At 38.0% G+C, this 15,831-nt stretch overlaps 1 protein-coding gene across 1 annotated transcript; it reads left to right on the plus strand.

The window, feature by feature from the left end:
* The first annotated feature begins 8,529 nt into the window (after window positions 1-8,529).
* Window positions 8,530-9,890, plus strand: LOC116924640. The gene is made up of 4 exons (XM_032931166.2): window positions 8,530-9,009; window positions 9,075-9,503; window positions 9,567-9,659; window positions 9,718-9,890. Exons 1-4 carry the CDS (start codon window positions 8,943-8,945, stop codon window positions 9,888-9,890), a joined length of 762 nt encoding a protein of 253 aa, XP_032787057.2. The 5' UTR covers window positions 8,530-8,942.
* The last annotated feature ends 5,941 nt before the right edge of the window (window positions 9,891-15,831 follow it).

The raw sequence follows: 15,831 nt of genomic DNA on the forward strand, positions 1-15,831 counted from the left end.
GAGTTACCAAAAGGACTCCAGGGTTTACGACTTTTGGTTGCAGGTTCCCGACACTTGGACATCTGTTCATTGATAGTGGAAGAGAGAAAACAAGCTACCCGCTAGCAAGAGAGAGAATAGCAAACGGCAAACTTGGAGAAAGGAGCCACAATGCCAGATGGTACACAGTGACCGGATAAGTAAAGGAATACCTCCAAGTACAGTCGAATATGGAGTCGAATATGGAATTGACGTAGACTTCATGACTTCAAGAACAAAAATGAATTTGCTAGCAGAAATATGTGAATTGTTCTTAAGGTAGGCGGCTTGGTTTTCCTAAGGTGCATGGAGACGGGCTTTCCTCTTCTTCAGTGCTTACTTCTGTACTGGTATCTTAGCACACCACTAGACAGTTTGAAGCCAGGGGGTAGGAATCTACAGGGCTAGATGGTGAAAATGAGGCTCAATTTATGCTAGTTGACGGGTATATTGCATCCTTGGAGAGACAAATAGTTGTTTTTTAATGCAGAGACTTATAATGGTTCTTTGGTCTTTTCATGATTGCTATGGGGGCCGTATTTTCTTGTTTTAAGTTGTTTGATAATTCTCTAAAAACATTAAAAAATATGAATTGGTGAAAGAACAATCAGTTTCCCCAGTTAAAAGGATCAAACTCATGATATCCGCGGTATTACCACGGCATATTAACCAACTTAACAAATACTTGTTATAGTTACAAACGCAAGGAAAAACACACGGGGATTGGTAAGTAGAATCAGCCATTATCCTCGTAAAGTAAAGAACTATTATTAACTCTTAATTCCTTTTTCAAAATTTAAATGTTTATCCTGCAACAATATTACTGACAAATAAACAATTTGGATTCTTGACGGTGTTACGCTTATTTTATCATACAAAAATACCTAAAATATTTGTTAAGGAAATTTGCACATGACTTCGCGATTCTCAGACAACAGGATTTGACTCTCCAAAATGGAAAAACAATTTCAAGTATTTCACCTGAACCACTCGGCCATGTCGGCTTATTATTACCAAATCAATGAAACTTCACTGTGAAATTCAGCAATATAAAGCCCCATTAGAACAGATATCTAAACTTTTATCCCAGTTGAAATTCATTTCTACTGTTATAATACAAAAAAAATTCAAACTAAAATAAACAATAAATTTGATCTTTCGATGAACATCGTATAAAGGGGAGAGAAAGACAAATATGACAATGTTGCCCTTATCACAATAATTAAATAAAGACAAAAGCAATAGACACTGAGTTAAGTGAATACAAGTTTAAAAAAATCGATAGATATTAAGGTAGAGGAATACAAATAAAAAAAATAAAAAAATAAAAATTAAATCGATGATTAGAGTCGGGCAATCCGACTCTAGATCGGAATAATAATGGGGTAATAACACTCTGGGTCGATCTGGACAGGTGCGTTCCAAGGGAAGTGTTCCGGAGACTTCGCTTGAAAGAGCCGTTTCCATTAAGAGCAACGGCCGCGACGCCAGCCCAAAAAGTAAAAGCCGTCACTAACTCACGCTTAACGCCCTACCCGAAAACTTCCGATCTAAAATTTTTGAGTCCAGCAGAAAAAGCAGAGTTAGAGGTGGTACAGAAAATAAAAGAGGAGCACGCACTGGTAGTGTTGGTAGTTCAAAGGAAAGAGAGAGATGCTACGGAAACCACAGCCTACCTTACACAGACCTGCTTGATCAAAAAGGAGCGCGAGGAACTGGAATCACGATATGCTTAATTGGCTCTTTCCGCCGTAGCATGTAGAGTAGTAATCGCCGCCAAAGCATCAACCTTACACCCCGACACCGATCATCCGGTCAGCGGTGCTGTCAATTACGCTACCCGAAGATCCGACCGACAAAGCCGGACCAAGCGGGAGCAAGACACCCGAACCCGGCGAGCAGAAGAAAAAGAGCAGTGCAGAGAGAAAAGGCAGAGTCAGGCAATCTCCGAAAAGCACACGGAGTGTAAGAAGTTTGAGGTCCTCAAGGAAGGAGTCAAAAGACGACACGGAAAAAGCGACGTCGGAGGCTTTAGCTCGGCAATTCAAAGAACACGGGATCCAAAGCACGAGCGACGAAGAAGCGGTGCTTAAGTCACCCACCGGCAGTCCATTTTCTGCATAACTGTTCGGTATACCTGTTGAGCTGTAAAAGATTTTTCTATTTTTCTGTTGAGTGAAATACAAAAGTTAAACGGAAAGAAATTTTGTTGAAATGGCAGAAGCGAAGAGAGTCACGAGGTTTGAAACAAGTATTGGAGATAGGGTCAAATTGCAGGAAATTTCACTTGACGCATTAAGAGAAGAGGTGAACCGAGTGTTAGAATGGATAGAGAAACTGGAGAAATCAGTCACGGACTTTATTGGGAAAGTTCCAGAGGAGATGTTGGAAAAGGCCGACGAAGACGAGTTCCAAGGAACAAAAGACAGGATAAAAAACGTAGAGGAAGAAACGCAGAGATTAGAGGCATACGCAGCTCAATCTGAAGCCCGTTTAAACGCGAGAATACAAGACATGGAACAAAGAGAGAAGACAATGAAAACAAGGCTGGAGGAAATAAGGGGAAAAAGAATATAAGAGGCCGAGAGGCTAAGGAATGATGACACGGTAATGGCAGCATTTCGGCGAAATTTCGAAATGGTATTCCCATGCCCCAGTATGGAATAGCCAAATAGTTGCTTGATTTCATGCCCTGGTTGCTGAAGGAACTTGGACCTCTTTCTGACTGCTACAAGAACAGAGGGGGCATCAACTCCAAAAAGTAAAAAAAAAAATATTGTCGCGGTTATTTGAGGCCCCATGGACTAGTTGTCACGTCCGGCGCTTCTGTATCGGCTATTGACCGCAACTCTACCCGAGATGTCCGGCAGTCTTGTCAGCAGATATTTCTCCCGATAGCTGCTGTCTACGTTAGTGCATAAATACTTGTGTGTGTCCCTTGCTGTGCCCCAGTCTACTTATATCTGTTGTAGTGTTATGTACGTTTACGGTGAATAAACGTGTCTTAATCGCTACTTGAGTCTCAGCGTTATTCCTCGGCGCGACAATATGAACCAAAAAAGGTAAAGGTAAAGCGGTAAAAGAAATTTGTTGCCGTGAAATGACAAAACATGAAATAGGAAATGGAGAAAGGGAAAAAAAGTAAAAAAACAAGGAAAAAATACAAATTTTTCTCTTTCCGCTGACAAAAAGATAAATTATTTTGGTGAAAAAACAATTTATTTAGGAGGAAAACAAAAATTTTAATCATGCTTGAGGGGAATTTGATGCACGCAACACCTGAAACGATTCTTTGCAGTTTTCATTAGTCACATCGCTTACTTGCGTGTTTCTGTGGTTGTAATCATGGCTGAAAGTGAAACACAGTGTGTTTTTAAGCTGTTAAGAAGCAATGATGTAATTCTAGCTCCTCGACTGATTGCCTTGCTAAAAGAAGTCGATGTGAGTAGTCTAAGAACTCTTAGTAAAACGGCCGTCCACATAATACGTCACGTGATTTTGACGCTTTTTTTTACCCCATTCCCCCCTTGGTCACAGCCCGTAACAAAAAACTATACCCTCTCCTTATATTACGTCACAAAATGCTTGACCCCCCCCTTTTTAAATATAAATTTTGTTGCAATTTAACTAGTATTCATTGTAACGATCAATCACTCATGACTACATCTTCAACTGGGTTAAAAAATAAAATATCTGGACTCGTAATCCTGAGAAAACGGCAAATCATTATCTCGGCAAACTTTTCAATGAAGACGAACCTATTCAATAATAAAAAAATTGGTTAGACATTAGCATTTTTGCGCAATATTGTCACACTGGTTGTATTTAAACAAGCACAAATGAATACAACAAGTGATGACTTAAACCTAAACAATGGTTTTACTCGAACAAAAAGGGGATAACCATTACCAAAAATTGGAGAAGCGTCTGAAGACGTCTAGGGAAACCAGGGAACTCCTCTAACGGAGCCCACCAGCACCGGGAGCTCACCCAATGGAGACTCATCTAACGCAGATTCGGGGCAGCGTTTTATACCGTCGCGTGAATTACTCCCCTTCGGGACTGCGTATCTGCGCATCTTTCTCAGAACGGACTTCTCCCGATAATTTCTTCACCACGATCGCAGCGTTGTCCAAGGAGCGGATGACTCATCTCTGCGAAGAGATAACCAATCTCCCTTTTCATCCGCAACAATATTTTACAAGACAATTTATATCATGTTAAAATTACCATCGACTGTTTCCATTGATACTTCCACGTCTACTTTTCAACTTCTTCCCATGGTTGAGCTAAATGGTTCTCTATTGTGATGATTGGAATTCAAGAATCAGGATTTTCGGTAGGCATTTCGATTCCATTAAGATCCAAATCACCCTCGTCAAACCACTCAGCATCTGTTGACCCATTTTCTTCGGACACAATGATCGCCATTAGCTCCCGCTGTCTTCGAGCTGCAATTCTTTGTGGTCTAACTTTTGGTATTTGTGGAACAGGTGTTTTTTTGTGCAATACGAAATGAGCCTTCAACATCACTATCGAGGCAAAATAGATATGGCAGACCTTACAAGTACGATCTAATAATGACGACTGCACAGAGGGACAATATAGGTCGTAGGGTAGAACTTTGAATGAGCAAGTTGACTCTGGCAAAGTAGTATCGTCCCACTTGATTGTTTTTGAAACAAACAACAAAGGAAAAATGTGTGTCTCGTCATTTGCTCTGTCAGGAGCTTTCAAGCCGCCAGATGATTGTTCCAAAGGAATAGGCGGAGGCAAAAAACGAACAAGAATCACTGAAAAGTATGAACTTCTTGGTTTCATACAACATTCCAAGTTGTTACATTTTAGAATTTGGAGGAAATATTGGCTGGTTTTCACGTGATCAGAAAACAATTTCTCGTCTTTTGTTAATAAAGCTTCGTCATCCAGTTCAGACGTCTCAGGCAGAATGTATTTCGAAACCGTTGGAAATCCATCGATGTTGACTGCCGGCCATACTTCGGCTAGCATTCTTCCTGCGAACTCAAAGTTTCGTTTTTCAAGTTCTGTGTCAAAAGTTCTTCCTTGTCCATCGAAGTGCCTTCCAACATGATCGTGCGGAAGGATTAATTCAGCTAATTCTTTACTCATCTTGCGTTCAACTATATTAAAGGCGCTGCGGCCAGGGGCATTAGTCGCCATGAAGAGAGCGTCCAAATTATATTTCAAGAAATTATGGACAGCGATGTCTATCACTTTCTGGAATCACGGATTTTCATCCGCCCCCCCATCAATGGAGAATATGATTATTGGCTTAACTGTTTTGTCAACCGCATCAGTCTTCGCAATCTCTTCAAATTCCGGAAGCTCAAGCAATCTCTCCAAGTCTAATCCATGGGCGAAAGCGGTTGATGATGACTGTTTGCCTGATCTTACACCAATATATGTTGGGCCAAAATACCCAACAGCCGCCGGATTCCCGATGCCATTTGGTTGAATCTGCATTCCCGCGTACACGGAGGGTATAAATTTATGCTTCTCAGCAACAACCCAGTCATGATCTGGTAAAGAAACTCGGTACTCCATGTGCATCAAAAAATGAATCTGTTTGTTGGCTGCGGTCATGCCAATCGGGACCCTGGCTGTGTCATCTTGTGACAAGAAACAAACTTCTTTTGGCCCCAGAATTGACGAAATCTCCTCTAAAAATTTGATGGTCGCGGTACAAAATTTCCTATCGACGTGATCGAAGTGGTGATCGTTTTGGGCACAGATTTGTCTAACCTACAGAATCATTCGTATAAAAACATTAAAATGTATTTATAGCAGGACTATCATTCATAAATAACAGACTAGGTTTCACTGTAAATTCAAATTGGGTTTTTGAGAAAGGAAATTAGTAATTATAAAACGTATTTACTGGTACTGTTGAAACGTGTCTTTTCCCTTCGTGTGAGGTACTGTGCTTCGGAAGTAGTCTCACGTACACTCCACTCCTGCTGATGTTAAATCCATCAATCTTATGCTGCTGAGTTAGGTCGTCCAAAATTTATACTCCTGTAGATATCTGCCCTGCGTTTTTCGTGCGCCGCAGATCCATGAATGGCAATGTCAATAATAGCCTTTAACAGATGAGGCTGTTTAACTTCAAATCTTGGTTTTCCGCGTACGTTCCTTATTTTCAAGGCCTTTGGATTTCAAGATGAGTTTCACATAGCTTGGACAGCTTCATCTTTTTCGAGTCACGTGATTTTTGGGCCTTTTTTTTATTATAAATTTTTCTTTTCAACAATCTTTCCAACTCTTTCTTTCTGGTCTTTTTTTCTTTCAATTCAGATTCTTGTTCTTCAGTGAGAAAACCGGCTGATTTTTTATAATACAGACCAACTAGATCCTCGTCTATTAATGAAATTTGAGTTTTGAAATCTTCTTCAGCTGGTTTAGGTTTTGAAACACTTGCAGTATTGATAGATTTTTTTGAATTCGACGCCACAGGCATTTGTTCAATCTCTGTCTCACTTTCAGGCTCACGAAACTGGTCTGATTCTGGGGTAAATTCAAGGGGAATGTGTTCAGTTGTTGGGTTAATTTTCGTCGATGAATCGCCAAACTTATCTTCAGCGGCATTTTGCTTCTGTGCTGTGGTACTTAATTGCTTCGACCATAAACCCAGCAACAACCCTTTCTTCTTTAAACAAATAGAATTCCATTTCTTTAAAAGTAAATCCACTTGCAGTTGCAAGTCACTTTCATTCTTAATCTTATTCCAAATCTCGAACCCCTTCTTTTTGACAATCTTGTCTTTTTTTCCCCGGAAAATACCTTTATATAGGCTTCCAAAAGAGAAGGAAACAGTTTGTTTTTATTCATATTGGATGAAAAGTCAACCGAAGTGGTCCAAACTATAAAGCATCAACTGCTTAAAAATGAGAATTTGAAGACAAAACGTGTCTGGGCTTGTTTTCTATTAAAAAAAAAAATTCTTGCTGGAGGGCAATGGCGATGGCAAAATGACGTAAATTTCTGCTCACCCCCCCTCCCCCCATGTAACACAGAGTCACAATTTTGCTACCCCCCCCCCCTCCCCTTGAAGCGTGACGTATTATGTGGACGCTCCCTTAATGTCGGTTTTCCACGTTTGAAATACATCGCTATTTGTCATCTAATTTGATGGCAGTGCATAATAATATTTTTCATATTTTCCAGGTTTGCTAAATTTTGTGAAACTTTTTTTGATCTTTTTTTTACATGATTTTCATGCTTTCTTACAAAAACTCTATTAACCCAAAATATTTAAAAATGTGCATTTTCTTCAGCAAATGAAGCCAAAAATTTAATTCACTGTAAAATAAAAGCAAATAAGTGCCGGGACTTGAACTTCAGAACCCTTGAAAATGTAAGTCGTTTTACAAATAAAAAACTAAAAAAAAAGAACCAAAAAAAAAAGAATAACGAATAAAAATCTCGAATATTAAAATTTTTGACTCCTAAACCGTCATTGACGGTTCGTCAATAAAAATGATTGTGGGCGCCCTGGTTTACCCCAAAACCCGAGCCGACCCACCCGACCCAAATTTTTTTTTGAAATTCGATTGTTGAATGCGAGATTAGCTTTGATGTAATGTTATTGTTGACCTGCGCCATCTATACCTGTTACAGTTGGAAGGCATATGTTGGGTCCACATAACAATTTTGTCAAAAAAACTTATTATTTGGCCTAAATATTATTTTACGGTAGAGTTCTTCTTTTTTACCTATTTCCGTTAGGATCATAACTGCGCCCATATGAGAATTTCAATATACTAATTACAACTATTCCAGATTTATAATTTATATATATTTTTTCATATTTTTTATATTTCTTATATTTTCATATTTTTTCATATTTTTCTGTATTTTTGTATTTTTCGTATTTTTTGCTTAAAAATATTGGGGTGTACGAATATTTTTTCGAGTTGACAACCCCTGGCATGTACTTAGGACGGTTTAGGATTTGATTGAAATAAAGACTTTCTCTTGTTCTTCCCATTACCTTTTCATTTATTTGAAACTGAGCTAGTAGGTTACCTATGAATAATTTGAATACAATCTTTTAGGACTCTGACTATGATTAGACATATGGATCCAAATGGCTAAAATTACTGCTAATGGGCAAGGTTCAGATGACGAGCTGTTAGAAAAAATCTAATTTGTCTGCTAGCTACATGAGAGTGACATGTTGAAGAGTTTCTTCGCTCATGAATAATCTAGTTATTCATCATGACAGTTCAACAAAAAAGCAATAAATAGAAAATGAAGTAAAACAGATAGATAAGGAAAAATTATTTATATGTAAAATTCTAAACTTTCGCCAACAATCTGCAACAAGGTCTCTGAGACGGCGTCTTAACGTGCAGACGATAAATACCCCAATCTACAGGATAGGGCCTTCCAAAGAATCGATTCTTTTCAGGTCTTTTAACAATTAAATACTTTAACATCATGTTTTGATCGTCTGCATGCGTTGTGCAAGCTATCACGTGAACTAGAAGTTTATCTAAATTCTAAACAGAAATAAACAAAACGGTGTGTTATGGCCCCGAAAATGGCAGACCGTAAACTAAAACCAGTGGCAACCAGCCATGGCCAGTGACACCCTTAAAGTGAAAAAAAAAACTTTAAGTTTACATTTAAACACGGAAAATGGCAGGTCGTCCAAAAAAAAAAATGGTTAATGTGAAAAGAGCTCGTTTAGACAGAAAAATTCGGCCGAACAATTACGAAAGGCTCGAGAAGGAAGAGGATCAGGACTCAGATTTTACAACGATTCTGAATCCGATTCCGATATTCAAAAAATACCAGAGCCAGTAAAGTGTCAACATATACCTGCCATTCCTCTCAGGGACTCAGGAAACTCAGCCCAACCAATTGAGTTCTATGTTGAACAAGAGATTGTTGCTGCTGGTATGTCCGAAGAAGAAGATCAAGCGTGCAGTTCAGCAAAAGAATCTAATGCAGCAATACACAAGGAAAGTAAGTATATCCATACTATGTCTTGCTATCAGAGTAAAATTTAATAAACAAATTCCTGTCTGCAGTATCCTCAGTCCTTGAGACAAAACTCAATGCTATAAAAAGTATGGCTGCTTTGGAAAGGCAGCAGCAGCAGTATCAGGAGACACTCAACGGATCTTGTCTACCCCCAATTACAGCAACCGAATGGACAAAAAGAACTGAAAAACAGGTTGAAAAATGGAATTATCACCGTGAAGCAATACATGCGGCTGTTTCCCATGGTTCTAGAAGTACAGGATCACAAAAGTGCTGTTCGTGTAGACTACTTTTTAGCAGTTGTTGGATGATTACCTGCACTGACTGCAAGCACTATCTTTATATCAGCTGTGACAGAAAGCTGCTTTTTACAAGCCCATTTCACAAAAGAAGACTGTTAAATGCCAAAGTTTTCTCTTCTGAAACTCTGTTGCCAAAGGCTTTCGTCAACGAAAATGATCAACAATCCTTATTAAGTATAAATATAATTTGATCTGGATGAATGGGTCTTATTATAATATTTATTTCTTGTTTTAAAGGTGTCCCTGTTCCAGTCTTTATTCCACACTCAAAAGAGGACGATATGTCTCTAATTGCAGAAGACAAATCTGTAATTGTAGTCACCATAGGAGGTTATTATTTTTGTTATTTTTGTGTCGCAATGAATTGACTTTGTAATTCCTTTTACAGGCCGCTATGATTTAAAAAGTGCTATGTTCTATAGAGAGTCATCTAACTCATCTGTTGAAGCTACGATTGAGGACTATTTAGCTGCCCAGTTGTGTCCTGCAGCGGCATCGGACACCACATATTTTTTTTTGATGTGTTGCAGTTGTGGTAGCATATACAGAATCAATGTTTAGTTACGAGTCCATTTGCATAGTCGGAACACGACATAGTTTTGCACTAACACAAAAAAACAAAACGATGAATAACGGAAGCGCAACACAAACTTTTTCAGCGAAATTTTTAAATTTATTCATATTTCGCACAATAACAAAATACAGTCATAGCAGACCGAATCGGCCGTCGAATGCTGCGTTGGGCGATAAAACCAAATGCGAAAAAGATGTCGAACAGCCCTATAGAGCATGATTATATGCGCACCGTGCGCATCCTCCATAATTTAAAATCATAAAATTCGTAATTACCAATGTATATAGATTATATCTAATAACATCATATGAAAGCACAAGAAAAAATGAAAATCACTGAACGAATCTTTGACACATCAAAAGCAGTTTATTTCAACTACACTAAAAAATTCTCATTATCAGACAAATCATCGTTCACATCGATTGGTGGTGAAATAGGACCAAAACCAAATAGGACTGGGAGAAACAGGACTGCTTTTTAAACACATTTTGAACAGTCCTATTTCTCCTTTGGCGGGTCCTATTTCTCCTTTGATTTAAGGCTATTTCGCTTGCCCTTATCTTACATCTTTAAGGACAATGAGCTTCCAAACCGGTGGGCAAAATGGAGTGGAAGTTATAGTAGAAGAGCGTTGGCTTTATATTCCTAGGCCCTTGAAAATGACCGTTGACAAAAATGTCAACGCTTACTTCGCTTGCATGTTAAGAATTCCTTATCCTATTTAACTTTTTATTGCAGAATATTAACCGTCATTTTTGACTGAATTCAGTTCATTTAACAAATAGTTAAATTTAATAAATCTAAATGTTTTTTAACTTTTTCTATTGTTAATTATTCGTACATCTTGCAATACAGAGGGAGTTGCAGGGGATCATTCCTATCTGGGAATCTCAGCCCCTTTGGTGACTCATCCCCCTCCCTAGAAGGGTGAGGACCACACCCATCGTAGCCCCTCTATGATGCAAGTCGTAAGAAGAATAAATAATAACCAAAGTAAAATCGTACTCACATCTATGAAATGATTAATTTTTTGATAAATTAACTATATGTTGTAAAAAATTTCGGTTAAACATACTGAAAAAAATTATCATAAGGAGTTCTTAAGCTGCAAATGAATAAAGTGCTGAAATTTTGTCAACGGTAATTTTCAAGGACTGAAGGTATAAGCCAACCCGCTTAGCTCAATCATTTCCCCTCCCATCTTGCCTACCGGTTTGGAGGCTCATTGTCCAGAAATATGATAGACTAGGAATAAGAAAATAGGCCTAACCCTAAGGAGAAATAGGACTGGCAAAAGGAGAAATAGGACTTCTTTAAAGATTTAAAAAAATCAGTCCTAATTCTCCCAGTCCTATTGCTATAGGAGAAATAGAACTGGAAATTTTCAGTCCTACTTCTCCAGTCCTATTTCGTTTCGGTCCTATTTCACCGTCTACCTTCACATCATCAGTATGCAAAAATTCAATGCTTTTTTAAAATTGATTTGTGGAATCTTGCAAAACCACTTCCAGTCGCTTAATTTCTTCCCTTAGTAGTGCGATTTTTCCTGGATTAACAGCGACGTCTTCAAATTCTCGCATTAACTGAAAAGAAAGTTGGCTATTGACTCGTTCCTCTTTTTGTATAAAAAACTGAGCCATCTCTTTTTCTGTTCATCAGATTTCCTCTTGATAGGGGAGACTGGAGGGTGCCGGGACACCGGGTCAAGAGGGACAGTAGGGGGAAAAATAGTAGATTTTAATAGAATGAAAATTTTTTTTAGTATGTTATTTAGATACATACAATCTACTTTGGCATGAAATTTGGTTTAGTTTTAATAACTGATACAGTTATTGACAAAACTAAAAAAACGGTTTTTTTTTAGTTAATTTTGTCTCCGCCATTTAATGTTTCTAGAAAAAAATAATTGCAAATGGCATGTAAATTTAATATGGAAATGAAGCTTAATCATTTCTTTATTGTTAAAAACAAAAATTATAATTTTCGAACAATTACTGTAGATAATATTAACGTTTTAAAAAAATAGTCTTTATCGGGAAATCGGGACAGCTGTTTTTGACTAAAATGGGATTTTAGTGGGCGGGTTTGGCCTTCAAGCCCATCAATCATCACCGAGCTCATGACGTCATTACTGTTCCTTACAATGATAACAAACAATCGATTATTCATCATATTAATCGATTACAATAAGCCCAACCCCCACCTATCTTGTAATAAGGGTTTTTTATCATATAAGAACAAATTTTTATTAACACAATAATCAAATTGAAACATTTATTAACTTATAGACCTTATTAAGATCCAAAGGTATGGGTCAAGCCTACCCCCTAGCGGCGCGTTTCAGTGTGAAGGGGTGCCGTGAACAGCCGCTTTTATTTGGCTTGCCGCATGTGGCATGCGGAAAACAAATGTTTTCCACATTTCTTACCATGCCACATGCGGCGAGCCAAATAAAAAGCGGCTGTTCACGGCACCCCTTCACACTGAAACGCACCGCTAGGGGGTAGGCTTGACCCATACCTTTGGATCTTAATAAGGTCTATAGAGTCTATGCAGTGGGACGCTATTTCAATTTTTACAATTTTTTTTCATGAATTTTAAGGCGAAAGCGGAGGACGTCCCTCACCACCTACCCTAGTGTCCTCACTTACCCCTCAAAATAGGCTCCTCCCACAAATCTAAGAAAACTTTAAAGGTCTTATATGGGAAAATGGTTTATTATTAAATTATATAAAAAATATGGGGGGTACATTACCGTATGGAATACATAATAACAAAATAATAAATTAATTTAATGATTAGTTTGGGAGATATAGAGGGAAAACGAAAACCGTCCCGGCTTACTCCAGTCTCGCCTACCTCAATTTGAGCATCCAGGTATCAATTTAAAATAGATTCTCCTTGTACGTTTCTATAAGCCAAAAAAGAATTAATCACACTTTAAGTAATAAATTATTAGCGTAAGTTGATGAACCCTTTTCTCTTTCCATTTGCCAGGGAAAAATCCCATTTAGGAAGTATTGGAAAGTTAGGTAAGCTTCGGGTTTTAAATCAGGAGGGCTGGGTGTGGATTCTAACACTGTTTCCGTAACGAGAGTATTGATAATATCTATCAGTTCTTCAGCTTTCTTCTTGGTTTTCGACATTGCTGACGTGCATTGCACCCTTGAATGTGAACCAGCTGCATACAAAAAAAAATTATAATTAAAATTGCCCCATACAACAATAAATAGTGCTGTACCACTCTAATTACCTGCAGACTTTTCAAAAAGCTTTTGCTGGCTCATCAATTCGACAAAAAGTTCTTCCAGGCATCTTTTATGGAAATCTACAGGATTGTTTTCAATGTTTTTCGAACTTCTCTCTCCGGCTTCGACTTCAGTAGCCATGTCGATCAGGTTTTGATAGACATTAGAAATATCAGATTCATCCAATTTCATCTTTGTCAAAAGAGATCGCAATTCTTCCTCATATGCAGGCAGTAAAATTTTTGCCTGTAGCATAAACAATAAATTTCTTAACTAAGTGAAATATAAAAGCAAAAACGAAATAAAAATTACCCGACAAAGGGGACCAACAAGCATTTTGGTCATTCTTTTATCTTTTGTTTTGTTCCAAAACTGCATGGCTGTTGTTAGATGATCCCTACGACCTAATGAAGATAGACTATTAACATACACTTTTCTGTCGAAGAAAAATATTGTGAAATACCTGCACTCGTCATATGTCTGCTCCTTCCCCTATGACGTGACATTGTCGAGTTCACTTGTTCCATTTCTTCACCAAGTGTTGCTGCTGCCCCTTCCTGCCAGTGGCTAACCCAAAGGATCTGAATAAAGTAATAAGATAACTTGTGATTGAAGAAAGAAAATTCTGTTAAACTGTTAAATTTCTACATACGTAGCAATACCATACATGGGCAGTCACATGCATACGCTCAACGGGGACATTTTATCCCACATTTCTTGAAATTGTGACAGAACTTGTCCTACCTTTTCCGCCCAACTGGCAAATTACATCGTAGGCTAGTTTTTTGTAACCCATTTCATGTTCATGCTTGTGCAAATAATGAACATGTCGGTACGTTTCTCCTTTTAACATGTTGACTGCTCGAAGTACAACCCCGTGACTGCAGCAAAGCATAGACAGTTCACGTTCATCTTGTTTTATTAGCCGGGCAGCATGATCGGTAGCAGCCTTAAATACATTACCATCGCAAGGGCTCTTCCCAGTATTCTGCCCACCAAATTTTAAAAGAATTAAAAATTAAACCAAATTAACAAACAATGATGTAAAGATATACAAGGTGTATTTATAATAAACCTTTGGAAACTTTTGGTCAATGAGATCTATATAGTGTTCAGGATCTGAATCTAAGGCAATAATGGAACCACCGTACAGCGACTGGTCAGCTTCTCTAAGAACAATTAAAGATTTCGAATTTGAATATAGTAAAGCTTTGACTTGTTTACTTCTTTGGTTGATTTTTTGAATAGCGAGGCAATTTGAAGTTTTCATCCAAACTGTCAGCTAGGGGTTCGTCTCCACAAGCGTCACATTTGCTGTGATTCTGTTGAAGTAATTTTTTCTCTGTTTTATACAAAAATAATTCATACTCATTGCTATCCTTCGAGAACAAAATCCGGCTTCTGGTATTTGACTGGATAGAAAAATGTTGTAATTATCGCGAAAACAGAATATAACAACATAAAATTACTTACATGACCAGCGGATTTAGAAATTCCCTCAAGGCTTTCGATGAATCTGTTCTCCGTTTGTGAATTCACATTGTCGTCCCATCAAATTTTTTCTTGCCACAATTCTTGGAAGAGTAGCTTAAACTGCAGTGTTAGTGGTCCAATGAATCCAAGAGGATCGAAAAGCTTGGTAGAGATTTCTGCAAAAGATATCTTTGTTAGCAGTTTCACTTTTGCAGCTGCATCTACGATTACGTCAGACTTGAAATAAAAGAAATCCGTGCTGGTATTCCACCTTCCTCCTAGTACCTTTTGTGGGTCTAAACTAAGACACGAGTACGATCCGGATGAGTCGTCTGTTAAACTGTTTAGTTGTAGATATCTACGCAGCTGCGGGTCGTTTGTTACCCATTTTCTCAAGTCCATTTTTGCGTCTGCAAAAAGCTTGAGCACTGTACTGATTACGGTCTTTGCCGCTTCTAAGGTTAATTTGACAAGTAGTGGTCTACATATAGATGGCGTAACATTTGGCGACTGCTTCATGCTAGTTCGCCTTCGTAAGACTCAAAGTGTTTCTTTAGGACGGTCCTGAGCATTACCCGGCTACATGTTAGCCCAAATGGTAGTCTATTCCATTTGTAAGTCTGCAGCGTTCCTGAGACGTTTTCGTCTTCTAAAAGGAACCTTAACGCTTCCGCGTCCTCGTTTAGCATTTTCTGTCTGCAGCAGACAAAAATGGATGTTGTAGAGGAAACTGGCGGGCTGATAAGGGAGCCCGCCAGTTTTTGTCTGCTACAGAAAGTAAACACGTCTACAAAAAAATTAATAATAAATAAAGTACAGTCTATATCGAGGTCAAATAAAAATTACAAGATTACCTGATAACGAAGGAATTTCGTGATCCAATTATGAATGGAAAGAAAGATAAATTCAATGGAAAAAATTAAAACTAAAACTACAACGGGCGAAACTCCGTAAGCCGCCATGCAGAAACTGTTACTAGTTTGTGTCCAATTTTTTTTTTCACTATTAATCGAACTGGCAACTTCGGACGTTAGCCAACTCTTTTGCCGGATGGTTTATTTTTAAATTTATTACAAAAAATGAATAAAATATATGTAAGTCGTGAGTTTGTTTGCACAAGTTTTCCGTTTAGCTTACGGGAACCAAGCCATTGGAAATTAAATCACAGAAAATAAATATTATTCGGCATCTAATAATATTCAAAGCA

Source organism: Daphnia magna, linkage group LG9 (assembly GCF_020631705.1).
Source record: "Daphnia magna isolate NIES linkage group LG9, ASM2063170v1.1, whole genome shotgun sequence".
Taxonomy (NCBI): Eukaryota; Metazoa; Arthropoda; class Branchiopoda; order Diplostraca; family Daphniidae; genus Daphnia; species Daphnia magna.